The sequence below is a fragment of the Lottia gigantea genome (genome assembly GCF_000327385.1).
Source record: "Lottia gigantea unplaced genomic scaffold LOTGIsca_78, whole genome shotgun sequence".
Lineage (NCBI taxonomy): Eukaryota > Metazoa > Mollusca > Gastropoda > Lottiidae > Lottia > Lottia gigantea.
This window is the reverse complement of record NW_008710601.1, coordinates 826,222-847,642: the sequence shown is the minus strand read 5'-3', so window position 1 is coordinate 847,642 and position 21,421 is coordinate 826,222. Positions and strand designations below refer to the sequence as shown.

Sequence of the window (21,421 nt, the reverse complement as noted above, 5' to 3'; positions counted from 1 at the left end):
TTTTAAACACATGTGGTACTTTACTCATGATTTTTAAACACATGCGGTACTTTAAATACTCTTGATTTTTAAACACATGTGGTACTTTACTCAAGATTTTTAAACACATGCGGTACTTTAAATACTCTTTATTTTTTAACAAATGCAGTACTTTTAAATAATCTTGATTTTTTACACATGCGGTACTTTAAATACTCTTGATTTTTTAGATTTTTTACACATGCGGTACTATAAAATACTCTTGATTTTTTAGATGTTTCTTCAAGATTCTTGATTTTAAAGAATATGTATTGAAATATTTTGGGAAGGTATTACAATGTCTTGATTTACAGAAGGTGGTCTCTTGATTTGATATTTGGGACAATGGACAAGAACATCTTGGATTAAATATACCTGACAAAATTTGCCATCAAGGTAACAACATCTTGATTAATGACATTATTATGTTATCTAGGAAATGGCACACCATCTAAAGTATGTCAAGTATGTAATGATAATGCCTCAGGATTTCACTATGGGGTGTGGTCCTGTGAGGGCTGTAAAGCATTCTTCAAAAGAAGCATACAAGGTGAGTACTTACAACTTGTTTTTGCTCACAGATTTAGTTAATCTTGATTTCACAAAAGGGGAGATATGAAAGCCAAAATATTCATATTCATTGTCATATCAGTAAACCAAACAATCATACAGCACCCCCTTCTGACCCAGCCAGAGGTAAAATGTGTTTTTGTTGAAACTTACAATAATATGCTGTGATGTTCGAAAACAGAAAAAAAAAATTTGACTGTTCCAAAAAACTTTTGCACTGGTGAATAAAACTTTGTACCCTGCTTGATATAGGTGAAAATTCATTCCTTGTTCAGTTCCCTTGACCAAGTAACAATAGCATAATATATATTATGCACATAGTAGGAATTTCAGGTTTTTTTCAGTAATGTTACAAAAGCACAGAAAATCAGGCACAGGCATATTTTAGGTTGTATAGTAGGCTTATATTTTGTAATGATAAATTACTACAGTAGAAATATTTTCCAAAGAGCCTATAATTAAATAGTGCTATTATAGAAGATGTTTGGAAGCTATTGCAGAGCTAATGTAGCCAGAAACCCACAATAGTCTAAACCAGCTGTTGAGGTCAGCTGAAAATAGCCAGTAAATAATATTGACCAATAAGTACATAACACTAGCCAATAACTGTTGGCCTGTGACCTATATCACTATACAAACATGTGTAGCTCTACCATTGATAGAATGTGGAATTAGGCCAAGCTGACCTATTTATTGATAGAGGAGGTTTGGAAAAACATCACATGACCTGAAAACCTGTGGTACATACTAGTAGACCAGGAGAAGTGTGCTAGGGTTGGTTTATTAGAGGTTACACTCTCTTTATTCTTAGCACATACAGCTAACCTAGGACCAACCGACCAGCCTTAAACAGACAGTTAAATCACATTATGTCTTTAACTACAGAGGCCATCTTGGTTTTATCTCAAATCTTGATTGTGGACTTGATGAAAAGGACTTAATTAGGGTAATTGTATTCAAATTATAATTTCTTGACCATTACTTTGATTTGTGTTTTTGCCAATTCCTTGAATGACAGCTTTCAGAAGATGCATACTGCATAGGTAACAACTTGTCCAAGATCCAAATTTGATATTGAATTTTTTTTTTCTCGAATTTTAGAATTTTTTTGAAGACAATGTAAATGTAGATATACATGTTTCAGATGTAATGTAGGGCCTACATATGTTGTCAAATTTTTTTTCTTTATCTTTGTATTTTTTCCAATTCCTTGAAAGACAGCTTTCAGAAGATGCATATACCATAGGAAACAACATTTCCAAAAAGATCCAAATTTTATTTTTGTAATTTTAAGGCAATTTTCAAAGCAATGTACATTTATATATACAATTTTCAGATGTAATATACATATGTTGTCAAATTTTTTTTTTCATTTATTTTAATTCTTCCTTAAATATTGCTATTTTTAGTAAGCCATCAAATGAAATAGGATCCAATATACTGCCAAAAAATTCAGAAATATTAAATTTTGAGGTTTAATTTTTTTCTTAATTTATGGTGTCAATAAGTTTAAAAACAACGAATGGCCAAAATTTTTGATCATGGACAATGTTTCGATTTTTCCATTTAAAACTTAAAACAAATTTTGCATTGCACAATCATACATTTAAGTAAGAAAAACCTTGACACATAGATGTGTACATGGATGGGAACATGTACATGCTTTTGGTTATTCAGTACATTTCCTTTTCCTTGCTTCAACCAAATGATTTATTGACTTGTTTGGTGTCACAGTCCAGTAAGTTTATAGGCTGTCCCAGTAAACATGTTTTTTTAACCTAGATAGTTAAATCTATCAGTATATGTAAGAGGTGATATACAATACCTTTTTTTTATTCCTGTTTTTTATTAAGGTTAGAATATTTACTATGCTACATCTTGATGTTGCCAATTGGAATGGTTTATCAAAAATAGTGAATTTGGCATATGGAAAATCATAAAAAAATTTCTAACATCCTCAAAAATTTGAATGTTCCTCTAAACTGCTTTAACCATGGTGCCAATGCCTTCCATTGAATAGTAACTTGATAAGTAACAACCCTAATCTCTGATGCCTGTGCCAGCGCTTTCAAGAGTCAGCCCGGTGTCATCTTTCACCCACTAATACGTAATTTCTACTTAAACTTGTAAGGATCTTAATTAAAATATTTTAAATTACCTGATTTCAGACTCAAATTAAAAGAAAGTACTACAGAGATACTGGTTCTAAGACATTTTTTATTAAAAAATCTCACAAATCTTTATTGCTGAAAAGATGTACCATTTTGTAAAAGAGACATTATTTCAAATAGATATATATTAAAAATAAACATCATAGTGATATATATATATATAGACTGTTTAAAATGGATGCCGTGTTGACGTATTTTGCATGGATTCAAATGTAACATTTCACTTGCACCAACAACCATGACTGATTTCTTTTGTTCAACATTGCAAGTAACAGACTGTTACAGGCACTTAAAAGCTCTCAACATTAATATATTCCATAAAGTGTTCCGTAACTTAAATAATCATAGAGCAGAAAAACTGACTTTGGATGTATTTATACAGTCTAATTAAAATTAGACCAAACTTTTGTTCCGTTTTTTTTTAGCTTTTATTTCTATTATAGCCACTTCTAAAGGCGGTTTTCTGGAACATTCGTCTGTTTGATGACACTTTCAGCCAATTAAATTTGTGACGCAAACAAAATGTTGGTTCTAAGAAGCATTAGACACTGAATCCAAACTTCGGAGAGGGAAGGAATTTGATTGGCTGATGGTGTCATCAAAGTTTGATGATCAAATAGAAAAGCGTTCAAGAAAGCTTTCTTTGGACCTTAAGTGGGGTGGCTATATTAAAAATAAACGTTAATAAAAAAAGGAACGAAAGTATTTATTCAGCAGTACTAGAGCATTTCAAACTGCTCAAACCTTAAACCGTTAAATACTCTCTTCAGTATTTTTAGATTTTTTGATGCGTATCAGCATGTGAAACATTGAGGTAATGATTCAGAACTAGTATATCTATATACTGTGTGCTTCTGTACTAGGAGGTTATCAGACTCTGACAGCTGCGAATTTATGGATCATCAGAAAATGTTCTACTTTATCTTATCAGAATGATTGTTTTTGCTATTTATGTCATAATACAAACAAACAAACAAACATGTCTTAGCAGCATTGAGAGTTGAGCTCTAGTCAATTAGGAACAGTCTATTTTATTACATGGCAGGTCAAAAAGCAGATTATTAATAAGATTTAAATACAAGTTCTGAGTTACAGTGCTCATTTTAACTACCTCATGGAAAAGTGGACTTTTTTGAATGGGCATAGATATCTGTCCTGTACACAGCTAACAGAATTAATAGTTTCACTAAATTTTATTCCTTTTCATGACTACTATTAGCTCTTTTAAATAAAAGGTGAGGAAGGACCATTAAAGACTTAAGCCTCCTCCTAAATTGAAGAACACATCTTAAGTGCTTTATACACAATTTTGCAAAATTATTGATCATAGTTTCTTTTCAAAACATCCATGCCTAAATGACTTTCCCCAAACTTCCAGAAGAAAAAATGTTTGTATTTTTTGCTGACTTTGGACTTGTTTTCATTTCAGGCCCGGTTGATTATGTGTGTCCAGCAACAAATAACTGTACAATAGACAAACATAGACGTAAAAGTTGTCAAGCTTGTCGTTTGAGGAAGTGTTATGAAGTAGGAATGAATAAAGGTTAGTATCCATCATTTACTTGGAACATTGCCAGAACTGAAAACCTGGATTGACATGATTTTGTCTCTTTTGGAGAGAGAGAGAACAGGCTCACCCTTGAAAAAAATATTGTTGTTTACTTCTTTACAGTATGGTTATTTTTTGCATATTTGGGTCAGAATCCTTTTTAAATGAATTGAAATGAATGGAGTTTTACGTCCAGAATCCTTTTAAAGACATTAACTCAAGCCGTCTGCTTTCTTTACCTTTAAATGGTAACTGAAACTATCTCACTTTAGTCAGGTTGTTAGTACATGTACTTATACTACCTAAATATAAAGTGAATTGCTCATATTTTTATTTGAAATTGGACCAGGAATAGTAATAAACTCTTTATGAGTAAGAATGAGGTCCATTGCACCAAAGTGACATGGTCCTGACATTCAATTGCTCAAGTATACCTGATCAATATTTTTGAGCTTTGAGTCTTGATCATATGGTAGAACAAGTTCTCTGTTTGAAGCAATTTAAAATCGATATATGCATTACAGTTGGTTGTTAAAAGCACAAGTACATCTGTCCCAAATGACTTACTTAGCATACTACATAGTTAGCTTGTTTTGATTAGTACATGTAGGTAGAATTGTTCTTTTCTACTATAATCATCTCATACTAGTACATTCAAGTACCAATAGGTCATGACTAATAATATATCTTAATGACCTATATTATCCATTTGTCAGCAATTGGAAAGAAATTCAGAGCGTAAGTTTTTCACCAAATTAGATATTTCTGTCAGTATGGAGTGCAAGCACTCTAGAAGACACAGTACAGTCAATTGGATGAAATTTCAGGAAACTGATTTTAATTACATAAGGGTGAACCCCAGGGCTGTTACCTTATTGGTATTCACCAGTCATGTCTGATTAGATCTCCAAAGTGACTGACAGCAATTTTGATCGTTTGAACATTTTCCATGCCAATGTGCTTGATTTATTGGATTGAACATGAATTGGTACAAGATTTTGATATTGAAATTTCTGGTTTTCTGATGAACCTTATTCAAATTTTCCAAAAATTTGTTTAAATTTTATGTGTTTTGGTTTACTAAGGCCTACTTTGATAAATTCAAGTTATTACCAGTAAAGGGGTAACTCGAGGCAGATTTTCATGAAATTTCAGACATGGTCATTAGACATAGTAATTTTTCAAATCAACCTCTTTCTTAATGGGTTACTTGCTTAAAATTCACCAAAACTACAATTTAACAACTTAAAATTATTACAAATTTTTACCTTATCTTATTACACCAGGCTTGAATAAGTTTACATTAGGCTGAAAACATAATTGAAATATTGCCTCTAGGCTAGTTTAAAAAAGTTATTTTTTTTGATTAATCATTATGGAAATCAATATTGCTTGACAACCAAGTTTACATAGAAAATATACTCAAGTGCACTACATATATTCATGATTGGATTTAGATTTTGCTGACCTGTGCAAATGTGGGACACTAATTATAAGCTGAGTTAAAATAGTACCATGACAAAAAGAATTTTGAATTGAAGAAGCTGAGTAATGGAAAGAGGTTTTCAAACCTTTGTATGTATTATTAGGGATACTTATACATAAAGTAAAAATCTGCACAAGCAAGACAATTGTTTATCAAAAATCTCGTCCATAGAATGACAAAATCAGGAAGAATAGTTGTGTAAGCTTAGAATCATCTAAAGAGAGGTACCATCAGGCATTTCGAAAAGAGAATGTATGATCTGCTTCGTGCCGTGCCAGACCCTTGACTACCTTCATGGTCAAAATCCTGAAAGGGATTCTTCTGCATGTAGCTTAATTCTGCATTATTCCAATTTCCAGTCTGTTCAAGTTTTTTCAGGAATAACAGGGAACTCAGACACTGAAAATTGCACACATAAGGTATAATGATCCCCAAAAACACAAAAATGTACCAAGGGTAAACAAACTAGGGCTGGCACGATACATCAGTGAATCAATACATTGCAATACAACATGTATCGATACATGTATTGCAGCCCTTATATTGTGATACATATTGTATGATGATCAACACTCATCTCTACAAAAAACCTATTTCCAATCCCTTTAGTGAATATTTAAAAAATGGTAAAAGTTCGGATAAACGCCTAGTTGGCAATTCTAACAGTGTACATAAGTCACATACCAATTTCTTCTCATAACGTCATACACCAAGATTTTAATCAATTTTTTTTGCACAAAAAAAAACCTTGACGTCATGATTGCATAATTTATGATTCTTACATTATAAGTACATACTTTATAAATTAGAAATTAGAAAACTTGATAAATTATAACTACCATTTGCTCAAAGGTACACTTAAGTAGAAACTTGAAAGAATATTGGTTTTGAATGGATGATGTATAAGACTTGAAATTTATGAGTATGCTTAATAATGTTATCTGAGTTGACAATCTGAGTTGCAGAGTGGCATTAAGTGATCTAAACAGTGTAAATTCCCTTCCGGGTAAACGAAGCCTGCCATAAAGTACTAATAGCTGACTTCAAACTCAAATATGATTTTAACCGTTTAGACCTCTCCTTGGTGTGAATGTCTTACGCTGAATTTCACTATATAATCCATTTGATAATATCATCTAGTGCAGCAATAATGTTTTAATATAATTGCAAAAAAAAGACCATTACATCAAATTTGCCTTAAGCTTGATGTATATAGTTTATGGTTTAAAATTGCTTTTGTAATTATCATTATTGCGAACAGTAAAGTACTAGTAAGGCTAGGCTGGGGATAAGAAGGATCAATTGCTTGGTGTACTGTGTCAATGAAATACAGGCGATATTGATCTGGACACTACCAAAATTATAAACCTTCAAATAGATCTAACCAAAGAATAAAGTTATGTAATTCCCTTTTATAAAGGTGTCTGGAAAAATAATAAAACTGCTTTTCTAGTGTCTGGCAGTATTGTAAATATTACCACTATATCTGACCATCAGATTAAATTTTTTTCCAAGGTAGAACATGCCCTCAGTACCTGGCTTGTCCTTGATGTATTTCATCAGCATTTCATCAATGTATTAGAAGGATTGGAAAAAAAGTTTCTACATATTTGATGTTTATCAGGAACACTGATAGCATCAATTTGCCTCATTCCAATTTTCACACAGATGTCTGTGGTTCTTGCAATTCCACATTAACTAAGTGTTTGATGATGTCACTAATCGCAAAGGGCCATATCGAACACTTATTTTTATGGAATCGCAAGAACCACAGATATCTAATTGAAAATTGGAATGGTGTGAATTGATGCTGTCAATGTCCCTGATACACATAATAATTTAAGAAAACCTGATCTTTGAGCAGAGACATACAAGGCAGCCTATACATATATTTAATAGTTTATACTTCACTGCTTGGTACAAGTACTGATAAAGGACTGATAATAGATAAAATAATACTGATAATTATCTTATTATAAACAATATTTTTATATTCCAAATAACATTTTTCATGCTTACATAGTTCATTTATTTACATAGTAACAGATGGATATATATCACGCTTCTCTGTGTAGAAAATATTTATTACGAATTTTCCAACAGCGTATTTGTTTGGTATTCTTTTTATTTGAACCTTTTCATACTTTAACAACAAAGTTCAGAATATTTATTGAATTTGAGCTCAACAAGGATAAGTTAATGCCAGTTTGGCTAGTTTAGCATGACAACACCTGATGTTGCTCTGCAACTGGGTTTTTCAATGCTGCATCCCTTTCAGAGAGTGCACAGAGCTTATTTTGATCATTGAGTATAATTAATAATGCTCAGTATTCACTTGAACTTTATTCTAACCATGTAGATGTAGATTCCACCAAACATAATTCTCTGAAGCTTTAAGCATCCATGTTAGTTTTTTGGAACATGGCTACAACTGAAGCAGACGTCTGAAATGAAAACTGCATAAAACAAGTCAGCAGACAATTTTTAGCATCACTATGCTCTGGAGGCAAAATTGTCCTCATTGCACAGAGCATGTATTTGTCCTGCCTTTAATAGTCAAATTGAAGCAGTAAAGTAAGACATATATCCTCAATTTTGTTTTATTTTTAGCTCTACTGCGTATCTATATCATGTTATCTCAGTATAAAGCTTGATTGAATTTTCTCTAAAACTAACTTGATACTTTTTGAAATTTTCTGGAACAGACAGGTTGTGTTTTTAATGTTAGAGAAAGGTGGTATGGGTTGAAATTGTCTAAATTAAAAGTAATGAGATGTCTGAGTGAAGGAAAACAAATTAGATAGTAATTTAAGCGACTAGACTCCCAGTTAAATATCCTCTAACTTATTTAGTTTGAAATGTTAACAATAGTTGGTGAAGTGCTAAATACATATTTTAATGCGAATAACGGCTTGCACTTCCAGACTTTTATCAGACTTTGATCAGCTTCTGTTTGGCTCCGTTTACTTGTGGAAATTAAAACAAACAATGTCTATTCAGCCTAGTTGACACTTATTTATACTCGCTGATGATTAGAACACAGTGCCGTGCCCACGATGTGTCTGTCAAAACATGCCAGTAGATAAGAACGCAGTCATATTTTTTCCTTCAGCTTTCAATTGTAGGGATTAAAACTTGCTGCGATGAAAAGATTTTATCCTTTTTTTAGGTTCTAAGTCCAGACTTTTAACAACATGGTTATTTTTAGTCTGAAATATTTTGTAAAAACCGGGAAGTCACTTATTTCTGGTTTTAGATAAAAGAAAATCCAGACATGTACTGTAAGAATAGATAGATAGAGTAATAATTCAAATTTTTATCAGAAATCTAGTCCAAGCTTATATAAGAATAGGCTAACAATACCTGTATATCAAACAAAAGCTATGATTTATGAGCAACCTTTTCCAAGATGAGCATACAAATGTCTTGTTTTGTCATCAAGACACATCTGGGTCTGAGGTGCTATAAGCTAGTAAAAAGATACCTAGTAAGGTGATCATGTAAATTACTTTTTGGTAAAACACTTGGTGCCTCTCTACAACTGAGTCTGTCAACAAGTCTTTCACTTTGTGGATTCGCAGTAGTAAAATGCTACACAGACTGTGCACTTTTAATGTATCTTTTTAAGAGAGTCTTAACAATTCTTTTGTTGAGCTTTGCATGATAGCCAGCCCTTTTTTCGCCCAAATTAGAGCATAAAGACACAACTTAAAGGGGGAGTATGAGGGTTTCTGTTTATGTTTTGAGTTCATTTTTTTTTTAATAAATGTCAATATAGCTTCAAATTTTTGTAACATTTTTGAAACAGTTCCATTTTTAAAACAGTTCCATTTTTAAAACAGTTCAATTTTTGAAAGCAGTTAAAGTTTTGAAACCATTCCATGTTTGAAAACAGTCAATTTTTTGGAACATTTCATTTTTGAAAACAATTCCATTTTTGAAACAGTTCAATATTTGGAACATCCCATTTTTGAAAACAGTTCCATTTTTGGAAACAGTTCCATTTTTAAAAAATCACCATTGCTTTTATTGTCAACTCTGCACTTCATCAGACATTGCCACATTAGAACTTCTCAGAATATCATATAGAAACATACATGTATATAGAACATCATTATATATTAGTACTGGTATTGTCTAGAACTAGTTTGATTATGTAAACAATTTGTATCTAGATTCAGTTGTTAGGATGTGTTTTTTGTTGTTAGACACTGATTACAATAGACTAAACAAAACAATAGTACAGTTCAATACTAAAGATAAATAGTAATTTACCGCCATAACAATATAAATTGGCACCATTTCAACACATTATTCCATTTATTTACATCATTGTCTACAGGTGTCTGATGTTAACTCTGAATTGTTTCAGGAGCCATAGTGCCTCAGTGTCTTTGATTAGTTAGATTACCTGTGGGTCCAGTGTTCAATCCTGGCATCCTGGATTTTCAACCCTATTCTTTCTTTCAGTTTTTGTAGCTATTAATTAATAAATGTTTGCAGTCCAATATTTTGTTAATTTATGCTCCTGGTCACATATTGTAGTATATTTAATTAGTATTCAAAACTATAAAATAAATTATTGGGAGAAATAAATTCCACAAACCCAATAGACACTAACGTCTAGACAAATTTGAAACAATTATAACATTTTCCAAATTGCCATATATTATCAAGATTTGTCAAATGGGATTCCAGATTGAAAATTTATAGTATAGGAATCAAAATGGCTAAATTCTATAACATTTTTAGTAAATAATAGGTTTTCTTGAGTTTGTTTCTAATTATAGACAATTATTTGGTCGAGTTTAACACCGAACTGTTAAAGATTGTCTAGAAAGATGAACTTAAGTGATAAATAAAGTTGTCAGCTTCAGGGCTTTTTCCATCGTGTCCAGACTTGAGACACATTATAATTAACGGATATACTGGACATAAGCTAATTGTCGTTAGTTCCATTAAAATCACCATTAAAATGTGACTTGCCAGACAGTTTATATATGGAGGTTACTATTTTCACGAGGGATAATTCATTTAGCTCTTGTCTCGATTTACCAAAGTAGTCTCTTATTAAATATTTAGTGCCAGACTTGTTACAAATAAATATGTCATTGTCATCAGTTGGCAAGGTGGTAAGCCCTGTCCATAATGCCAGTTATTACAGATAATTTCATTTTAGATTGGCAGTCTGAAACAGAAAGTAAACTGACTCTTGTGCACTGTCCAAAAATTAGACATATCTTGACTTTGTGGTTTGAATTAATGGAAAATGCAGTTTAAAATCAAAATGGCCCACAAGCAAGTAAATAAACTAATGCACTTGGTTTTTAAAAGATAGTCAAAATTAAGTATAATGATAAAAGTTTGAAAACTGTCATTCCAAAGAAAGCTTTTACAAAATCAAAACAACATAAGCAATAATCCTGTATCATTCTCAAGATCTTATAAGTAGAAGAGCATAGCCAACTGTCTTTGGAAAAAAGTCAAAGCTGTCTGTCCAGCTTCCAACAAGACACCATCTTACAATGACTAAACAATAAGGTTATGGGTCAACAAAAAACATATACATTCAAACCATAACAGACATTCATAAGGTTTTAATACCAACATATAAGAATCAATATAAAAAATAACCAGTCCATCTTTACAGAAGGTACATATAAATATCAATATTCAAAAAGTTAAGCTATGCTCAGCAGACGATGAATGGGGAAAAAAAACTTTGGTAAAGTCGCAGCTTCAAAATAAAATAAAATATGTAGATTTTTCGAAAAAGACTGTTGTCATGTACTTACTAGGAAAAAAGTTAAATATAAAAATTTTGTTATCTTCCTCATTGGATGAAAACATTGGTTTGACCTAAACCTTCAAATTGATTGACGTCTGTGTGGATTGGGCTTGAGAATAGACTTGTTAATATATAATACTATTATTATATCAGACTTTCTTTTAACATAATAAGACCTTTATTTTATCAGACGACTTATATACTCTCAAGTACACCTTAATAAGATCACCTTAGTCTTAAGCTTATTTTGATTTATAAATATAATATTAGTCTGGGTCCTTTAGGTAAACTGTAAACTCAGAATCATGCCAGACATCAATAAATTACTAGAAAAATCATCTTCGTGTATCAAAGTATCTTATGTTCTAACATCAGCATCTGTATTAGGTTATGCTGTAAACTCAGAATCATTTTTCATGCTTAAAAATCATTTTCTTATATCAAGTATTGAAATTCTTCCATAAATATAACAGTCTAACATTGTGGGTACTACTGTACCGTACTAAAGTTCTTAAGATGTACTTTTAAACTGAATCATGCTAGACATACAGTGTTCTCTGTATTGATAGATTAATCTTAAAATCATGCTAGACATGCAGTCAGTCTTATGTGAGTCAAAGTTAAACTCAGAATGCCAACATACTGATATCTCTGGAACTCTTAATCATGCTAGACATTCAATCTACTTTGGTCAATAGTGACAGCAAAATCATGCCTGAAACTCTGAATCATGCCAGACATACAGTGTATTTGGTTCAAGATTGAATTTGTAATCATGCCATACATAGTGTAAAAGATCTGTCTTTTATAATCTTGCAAATGATATCATAATACAGCAACACTCTAAACATCTGAGCTACAGCCTGCTATCAAGGAGAAATGATATCAGTTACATTAAAGTTTTAATCTTGTTCTATTACAGGAAGTCAAAGAAAAGAAAGAAAGAGTAGTGGAGGTGGGGGAGGGGGTAAAGGTAAAAGATGTCGAGCCGATTCTTCAGAGATGGCTGTTAATTCAACTTCTGGTTCACTCATTCCTTCAAAAGTAAGTGACATTTTCCAGAACTTGTTAATATTCTAGACAAATTTTCTTGATTGCTGTTATGATGTAATAGATTAAAAACAGTTCAGACCTATATCAAACAAAACAATGATCCCATATTGCCAAATGATGTATCAACTGATCTCAAGACAACTGACATGTTACCCAAAATGATTTCCATGGAATATGATGCCATGATATCACTTACAGAAAAAATGTCATAATGCCAAGTAATACCTCATGAAAATGAAATGGTTTGACAATTCAAAACAATACTAGAAATTCTGTGCTTGAAATCTAAAATTAGAAATGTCATAACTTGATACTGTTTTTATGACCTATATCAATTTTTTTTTCCAGTGTGCCAAACGAAGTCGAGCTTATATGATTTTGGAAGCTTTACAGAAAGCTGATCTGCCTGTATTGGAGAGCTTCCATAATCATAATATACCACCTTCTCGAATACATTTATTAAATACACTGATTAAATTAGCTGATAGAGAACTAGTGTACCTGATAAATTGGGCTAAACACGTTCCTGGTAAGACTTCTATCTCTAGTCTCATATCTTTTACAGCAATGTTAATAATCAACATCACTAAGGAGGGTTCTAATGATGAACCCTGCCATCTAAAACACTAAAGCAAAGTTGGTAGCGAGTTAGAGTGTCGTCTGTTAGTTGCCATTGGTGCGAACCTGCCTCAAAATTATGCAAGTGCTGGCAAGATAGTTAATTTTTGCAGAGATTCAAAATAGGTTTTTCAGCATTTGTATGATTATTTGGGACACCTATAGCTTCTATTTGCACCAATCTGATTTTCCTACATTGGTCTGTTTCCTGCCATTTCAAACAAGATCCACCTTATTATGATGTCGCTTTGGAATAGAAGTTAACTTTGATGGTATTAGCTTCAGTGACATCACAATTTAGTTTTGTAACAGGAAAACAGAAACATGCAATGCTAGGAGGTTCTAATATACACATAAATAAGCCAGATATCCTCTTTTTCTGTATTAATTTCTATTAGTGCCCCATGAAATGCACATAAAGCAATAAGATAATATAGCATTACCAGCAGACGTAATTATCTATGTAAATCTCTCTATTTTAGGCTATACAGACTTATCTTTAAGTGATCAAGTACATCTAATAGAATGTTGTTGGATGGAATTATTATTATTAAATTGTGCATTTCGTTCTATGGACCATGAGGGAAAACGTCTAGTCTTTGCTCCTGATTTCCATCTTGACAGGTTTGTAGTGTTTTTATGTTTATATATTACGTTTCTGTTTACATGTAATGTTTTTATGTTATTTTTACACTTTATGTTTTTATGTTTATATATTACGTTTCTGTTTACACTTAGTGTTTTTATGTTTATATATTACGTTTCTGTTTACATGTAGTGTTTTTATGTTATTTTTAGTTCTGTTTACACTTAGTGTTTTTATGTTATATATTATGTTATGTTTACATGTAGTGTTTTTATGTTATATATTGTGTTCTGTTAACACTCAATGTTTTCATGTTATTTTATGTTTCTGTTTATGTGTAGAGTTTTTTGCGAATAGTGACATCATATGACACTTAGTTATAGACAAATTGCAGAAAGCACAGTTGTCTGATTGAAAATTGGAATGTTGCAAATTGATGTCATTAGCATCACCAATAGGACTACACATAAAAAATTAGAAGCCATCTTTACAATCCGTCAGTCTTATATTATGTTCTGTTGTCAGTGTATTATCAGAACATAATTCGCATAAAAATGTCTTTTTGAATAATTTTCTGAACACAATATGAAAGCCAATGTATATGGAATTAAAAGAAAAATTGAATCCAACAGGAAATAGTCTGCTACAGAAAGCTTAAAATGAGCTTTTCAGCTTGTATAGATAAAATAATTTAAATAATTTCTGAACCCTAAATGAAAGACAATGCATGTGGAATTAAAAGAAAAATAAATTGGATAGTAAATAGTCTGCTACAGAAAACTTAAAATGAGCACTTACAGTCTGTAAGCAAATATTTTAATTACTATTTCCCTTACATGTAATTTCACCAGGCACTATGAGAGTCGATGTGGAATTAAAAAAAAACAGATTAAATTGAACAGGAAATAGTCTGTACATGTTAATGTATATATATATAATCAGATTTAATATCTATCACTGTAATGAGGTTTTCAGACAAGATAGGGATCAATATTCAATGGGAGAGAGTTTTTTTAATGCATGAATTGTTTATTTATTATATTATTATTAATTCTGTAGACATGCACTATGAGCAGTTGTCTTTTTTATCAATGATGGAATTGTTCAGGAACATTGTCTTTAATAATGCCATTGTTGTAAAGCGGCATGAGGTCTAGTGTAGCACTTTCAGTTGTTTGATCAGAGATTTTTGTCACTTTCATGAATGAAATTGAATTATACGCTCCACTTTTTACAATTATGCTAGCAATTGGGCTAATGAAACAGGAGAAAAGTTTCCATTACATGACAAAAGTTAAGGCTTAAGCCGCGAATTAATGATGTACGTATGATGCAGGATTATAGTTACAGTAGAAAATAGAAATAGTGAACGCACGATGTCTGGGTTCGGACGCAAAGCTTCTACTATTTTCTACTGTCTTGATAATCCCACATGGTACACTGTTCCCACCTTTAGTCAGAATTTCTGTAACAGGACCTTCAACTTCTGTAGTCTCTAACACACAATGCACAGTGTTTGGTTTCTGCCCTTTGGTAAGCCAAAGAGCTTCAAAAAATGTCTGCCTACAGGCAAGAAACTCGATAAATTTTAACAAGTCAGTGTGCTAAGATGTATATTGTGAAGGTCTTGTATGTGTTGAAAATCAGAAATTTTTAGATTAAATGTTATTGCCCTTGTTGTATAAAACTGTATTTTATATAGTGTCTCCAGATTGCCCTGGTTGTGACTACAAACTATAAAATTGCTGTCAATTACTAAATGATAATAGGTCTCTTTCCAATATAAAGTGAAATAATGATAATAATGATAATAATGATAAGAGGATATAGTAGTGAATTAATCTAGTCTAATAATCTCATTATGGATAACAATAATGGTAAAAATCATGATAGGAAGATTGGATCTTTTTATATAACAATGAAATAATATAGAGATTTCTATATTGCTCTACAATAGATATAGATATATTGAGCACTATTTTAACAGTGAAAATTTCGTATTTTTGTTGTCATTGACCTATTTTAATTTACATATCAACTTCATGGTTTTACTAATTCTACTTATTAGGGATGATGTCCGCTTCGGTGAGAAAAAAAACTACATTGGTGGCTCGACAAATTTGACTCTCTGTGATGCAGGTTGACATGGGTAAAGCTTATTGTTGTTAAATGAGACAACTAAGTGAAACCCTATGTGCTACAGGCTGTACATATAAAAGATTTTTTGACAGTTTGTAATAAAAGTAGACTTATTATACTGCTGTGGGAAATTAACTTCATTGCACACTGCATGTTATTACCTGTCTTAATTAGCACAATGAGAAGCATAACTTTGAAATTTCAATTCAATTTAGTCTGTTAAACCATGTTTATCGGGCTTTCACAATAATAAATATTTTCACTGTTAAGGCTAAATATATCAATTGTAGAGTGATATAGAAATACCACTGTTGAAATAGTGCTAAATATATCAATTGTAGAGTGATATAGAAATACCCCTGTTGAAATAGTGCTAAATATATCAATTGTAGAGTGATATAGAAATACCTCTGTTGAAATAGTGCTCAATACATCAATTGTAGAGCGATATAGAAATACCCCTGTTGAAATAGTGCTTGCTCAATACAACAATTGTAGAGCGATATAGAAATACCACTGTTAAAATAGTGCTCAATACAACAATTGTAGAGAGATATAGAAATACCACTGTTGAAATAGTGCTCAATACAACAATTGTAGAGTGATATAGAAATACCACTGTTAAAATAGTGCTCAATACAACAATTGTAGAGAGATATAGAAATACCACTGTTGAAATAGTGCTCAATACAACAATTGTAGAGAGATATAGAAATACCACTGTTAAAATAGTGCTCAATACAACAATTGTAGAGTGATATAGAAATACCACTGTTGAAATAGTGTTCAATACCAAACTAGAAATTTCACTGTCTATTCCTATATATGTGTTTTCTATATATGGCATAGTCTCACTAAAATTCGAGTTGAATTTTTAACTTTCAAATGTGAACAGGTATGAATACATATGGATTTGAAGGCTCAAATTTCGACGATGAGCTGTGAACACTATTACTGATTATGTAAGCTAAAAAAATTCCTGTTTCTGAAACTAAGGTATGATTGGTCAAACAGATAGGGAAGGTGCTCCTTTAAATGCATAAAAAAAAATGGCTTGAGTTCTGCCAACTGGTAAATTGGAATAAAACGGAAACTTGAAATTCTACATCATACTATGTACAATGAGGGACATTTTACTGTGACAGCATCATAAGCATATTCTTTTTTTAATTTCCAACTCTGGAGAGATCTTAATAGCTAATGACATCAAAAAGCCATACTTCATATGATTGGGCTACAGCCCTCTTCATGGGCTCTATTTCAGCTTATGTATTTGGATTAGAAGTTTTGAGACATGTTTCAAGAGCAAATGTCTATTATTTTTGTTCTTTTTTTCCACTTATCTAGTCTAGAACTAGGTTGCTATTGTTCTATATATGGTGAATAAGAAATAAGAAGAAAGGAAAAAGTGTGTTATATAGGTCTAGACAAGTTATTAGAAATGTGATGTTTATGTTGAAAAGTAAAGCTAGAGGGAATGAATAATACATACAGCTACCTCAGACGTTTTTCAGATTAAATAATAAATGGAAGGTTATTAGACTTCCATGTCTTATTAATCATAGATTACTATCAACTTGTCTCACGCAAAAATATTCTTTACCAAATTTACTTTCCAAATCAAATTTTCATCTAGATTATTGATTGTCTATGTCTGAAGCCATTTGCTTGTGTATGTAAGTGGTGTTTTTTTTTTCATATTTATTATTATTATTTAAAGTTATTTTTGTTATTTTTTTATGTTTTTATCATATCAAGGTTATGTCTATGATCAAATTTATTATATTTTTTAGTAACAATATACTTCAGCTTGGTCGTTAAATTAAGTCTATGACTGAAGTATAATTGATATATGTATAAATTTGTAGATAATAATGTAGATTATTAAAATATGATTTGATTAAGCTTTGATACTGATACCAATATATCGTTGGTGACCGCTTGAAACCTTGTATATGCCATATTTGGTCATTTTGACTTTTTGGTACTGCTCGAAAGCTCGTAAAAGCGCGGACCTTGTGATCAAATCCTCGTATTCTTAGCATGATTGTAAATAACTCATAGGGCACTAATTAAATAACATGTATATAAACAGTCAGATTTAAAACCTCGTAAAATATATTATTATACGAGGTTCAAAATTCCTTTTCTGTGGATGAAAATGAAAAACCTTGTATACTGTATTATTATACGAGTTATTGGTTGAATAGGTCGGAGATATTGAATTGTTATATAAGGTTTATATTTTCCAAGAATGAAAACCACGTATAACAATATAATAAAAAAAGATTTTAACAAAATATGCGTACAAATAGTTTTTTGCGTTTTTCTCGAAAAGTAATTCCGCGTCATATATCGTTATACGAGGTTTCAAGCCACGATATAGATACCAAGATATCAAATTGTATGAATAACTGCAAAGATATTAAATGTATGAATAACATGTTTAAATAACAAAATGTATGACTAACCTGTATAAATATCAAAGATATATAGATATCAAAATGTATGATGACATATAGATATCAAAATGTATGTATAACATACATATATCAAAATGTATGAATAACATAGATATCAAAATTTATGTCTAACATATAGATATCAAAATGTATGAATAATATATAGATATCAAAACATTTAGATATCAAAATGTATGAATAACATAAGATTATAGATATATAAATAAATAAGTAAAAATTCTTTACTTGCAGACAATTATGGAATTTAACTGGAATGACAGAGATATTAGAACAAGTTGCAGCAGTATCAGAATTAATGGTACAATATTGTATTAGTAAAGAAGAACTGTTACTTTTACAGGCAACAGTATTAGTAAATGCAGGTAGGCATTAGTCTTCATTGACCTTGTTAGTATTTATTAAGTTACCAGATTGCTTCCTCTTGATTTTTTAGAATTTTTAAATTTGAATTTATAATAAATTTTGTAAAATGTATTTGTTGTGCAGAAGATTATAAAGAAATTGTGTTGTGTATGATTTAAAAGACATTGATTACATGCAAATGATTTGTGATTGAATTAAAAGAAATTTGTGGATAGGATATTTAAAACCACCATCACGATGAATTTTCTGAGGGAAAGGGTTTTAAATGTCCTGAAAACTGAAGAAGAAGGGTTTATCTTACTTAAAGATAAATTCCAAAAATATCTAACCATATTTTATCCCATAAGGTAAGCCATGTCACTTGCAGCATTGTGGGATCATAACCTATATGTGCCAGTATGTCTTGTGTTACCCACATACTCTCTCAGTTAAGTTCATAGAATTTTTGTATATGAATTCCCTAGGAGCTGACATGACAGGGATTTAAAATTTCAATTGAAGAATAGATTGTTGTCATTAAAGATGGATTACTTTTATTTTTCAGAGGTAAGAAGACTAGCTAGTTTTAGTCGAATACAAGATATGAGACAAGTAATACTGGATGCCCTAGTTGAAACATCGGGCCGATTTCACGCTGATAATAGTCGACACGTTCCCTCGATACTACTTTTATTAACCCATATACGACAAGCTGGAGAGCGAGGAATAGCTTATTTCCAACAATTAAAACGAGAGGGATGTGTTGTTTTCTGTGATTTGCTGACTGAAATGTTAGAAGCTCATAATAATATGGGTGAACGGCGAGTAAGCAATGAAGTGGAATGATTGCAACTAGATCTGGATTAAAATCTAGAAAAACTGACTATAAATAACCTAGTTGTTTATCATAATCCAGATTATATTCAATCCGGCTTTAACATCTATTCAAGTAATGTGGATTCAATTCGTATACTAGATATAATTAAAGGGAACACTTCATCTAATTTAGAATTTTTATGGATCGTGCTTATTTTTTGGACTTTCTGAAGATAAAATGAAAAATTGGGTAGTTGACATCACTAAACCTAACTTCAAGTTGATAATGATGCCATAAATATTGAGACATTTCGATGGAACATTTCCGAAAACTGACATTTTTTTTGTTAGAATTTTTCTTTAGGAAATAGAAATATCGGATCTATAAGAAAAATAAAATTAGATTAAGGTGTCCCTTTAATCTGGATTGTTTTTTTGTAAGGAAATTTTAGTTGTCTATATTTAATGTTAAAACTGTAGCAGGTGAAATATTGCGATAAAGAATGTTATAATTTGGACACTTTTTATTATTATTATTATAATTATATTCGGGCCTGTTGTACAGTTCAGACAATTTTTTTAGATATATTTAGTGTATGTTGTCCACCTGACAAGGCAATGTCAAGTTTGCTTCAATTTTTGTCTCACATGTCAAGCAGTTTGAATTAAGAAAATATTCATTTGATCTTCAAATATTTTGGAAATGAAATAACATTTGTGACATCAACTCCAAAAATAGCATTTAACAGTGTTTGAAATGCAAATTTCCTAATTGTTAGGATTAGAAGCAATATGTAAATTGGAAAAGAAGACACAAGAGACTGAAAAATCCCAATTGCCTCGTTTTAGCAAAAATTGGATCTAACCTTTGACCTCAGCAATAGGAGAATCTGGTTGAGTGCTCTTGTTAGCTTATGAAGAATGGTGTAAATATATTCTAGTTGACATCATCTCCCTTATGAAAATAGTAAGCCAGGATACTAAGAATTAAAGACACACGTAAGAACTAAAACTTGACATTGCCTTTAGACCACTCTCATTTTTTTATATATGTCTTATAAAGCATTTCCACCCTTGCTAGTTATATATATGTTAAGACTGATTTGTATATAAGTACTGAAATATTGGTCTGATGGCACCAAGTGCATACCAATATAAAAACCGTATCATCAAGAATGAAATACAGTTAAAGGGTGTATTAACTATAATAAAGTCATTGTTATTTTTCATACACGATTTATTGAAGTTGGCTATAAAATTATGAGCCAAAAATGAAGGCGAATTGAAATACGAAAGCATTTCTGCATTTACAAATGTAAAATTTTTTGAAAATTTTGTTATTTTACTTTTTTTATGTCGGATTCTATTTTGAACTGAAGTTACAAGTATGTATAAGGAAAATTTATGATGGTTTAGAATTTATATCAATTTTTGATTTTATCTTTTAAAGAGCGTTTTCTTTTTGATCTGAATTCTTCTAGAGTTTTCTAAATTTCTTAAAGTTTAAGAAATTAAAAGAGATTTTTCTAGGCATTGTATGTGGGGATACTTCGAGCTTCTATATAAGCATCATTCAAATGAAAATGATTTTTGCTATAGTGACATCATAATTTGGTCTAGTTTTGTGGAATTACAGGAACCATAAACATCGCATGAAAATTTGGATTGATACAAATAAAACCTATATTAAGTGTCCTCGTACATTTAAATAGGTTAGAAAATTTATTTTGAATTTCCAAAAATTTGCATGAGTTTGTTCCAAAAGTCTCCATAATTTCCCAACTTTAAAAATGAAAATAACC

General features: G+C 31.0%; 1 protein-coding gene across 1 annotated transcript; it reads left to right on the top strand.

The window, feature by feature from the left end:
- Positions 1-432: 432 nt before the first annotated feature.
- Positions 433-19,649, top strand: LOTGIDRAFT_132166 (hypothetical protein; the record flags this gene model as incomplete). Its single annotated transcript, XM_009066594.1, has 7 exons — positions 433-568; positions 4,189-4,306; positions 12,509-12,626; positions 12,984-13,164; positions 13,736-13,877; positions 18,693-18,823; positions 19,369-19,649. The coding sequence occupies 7 exons, from the start codon at positions 433-435 to the stop codon at positions 19,647-19,649; spliced, it is 1,107 nt and encodes a 368-aa protein (XP_009064842.1).
- Positions 19,650-21,421: the final 1,772 nt, after the last annotated feature.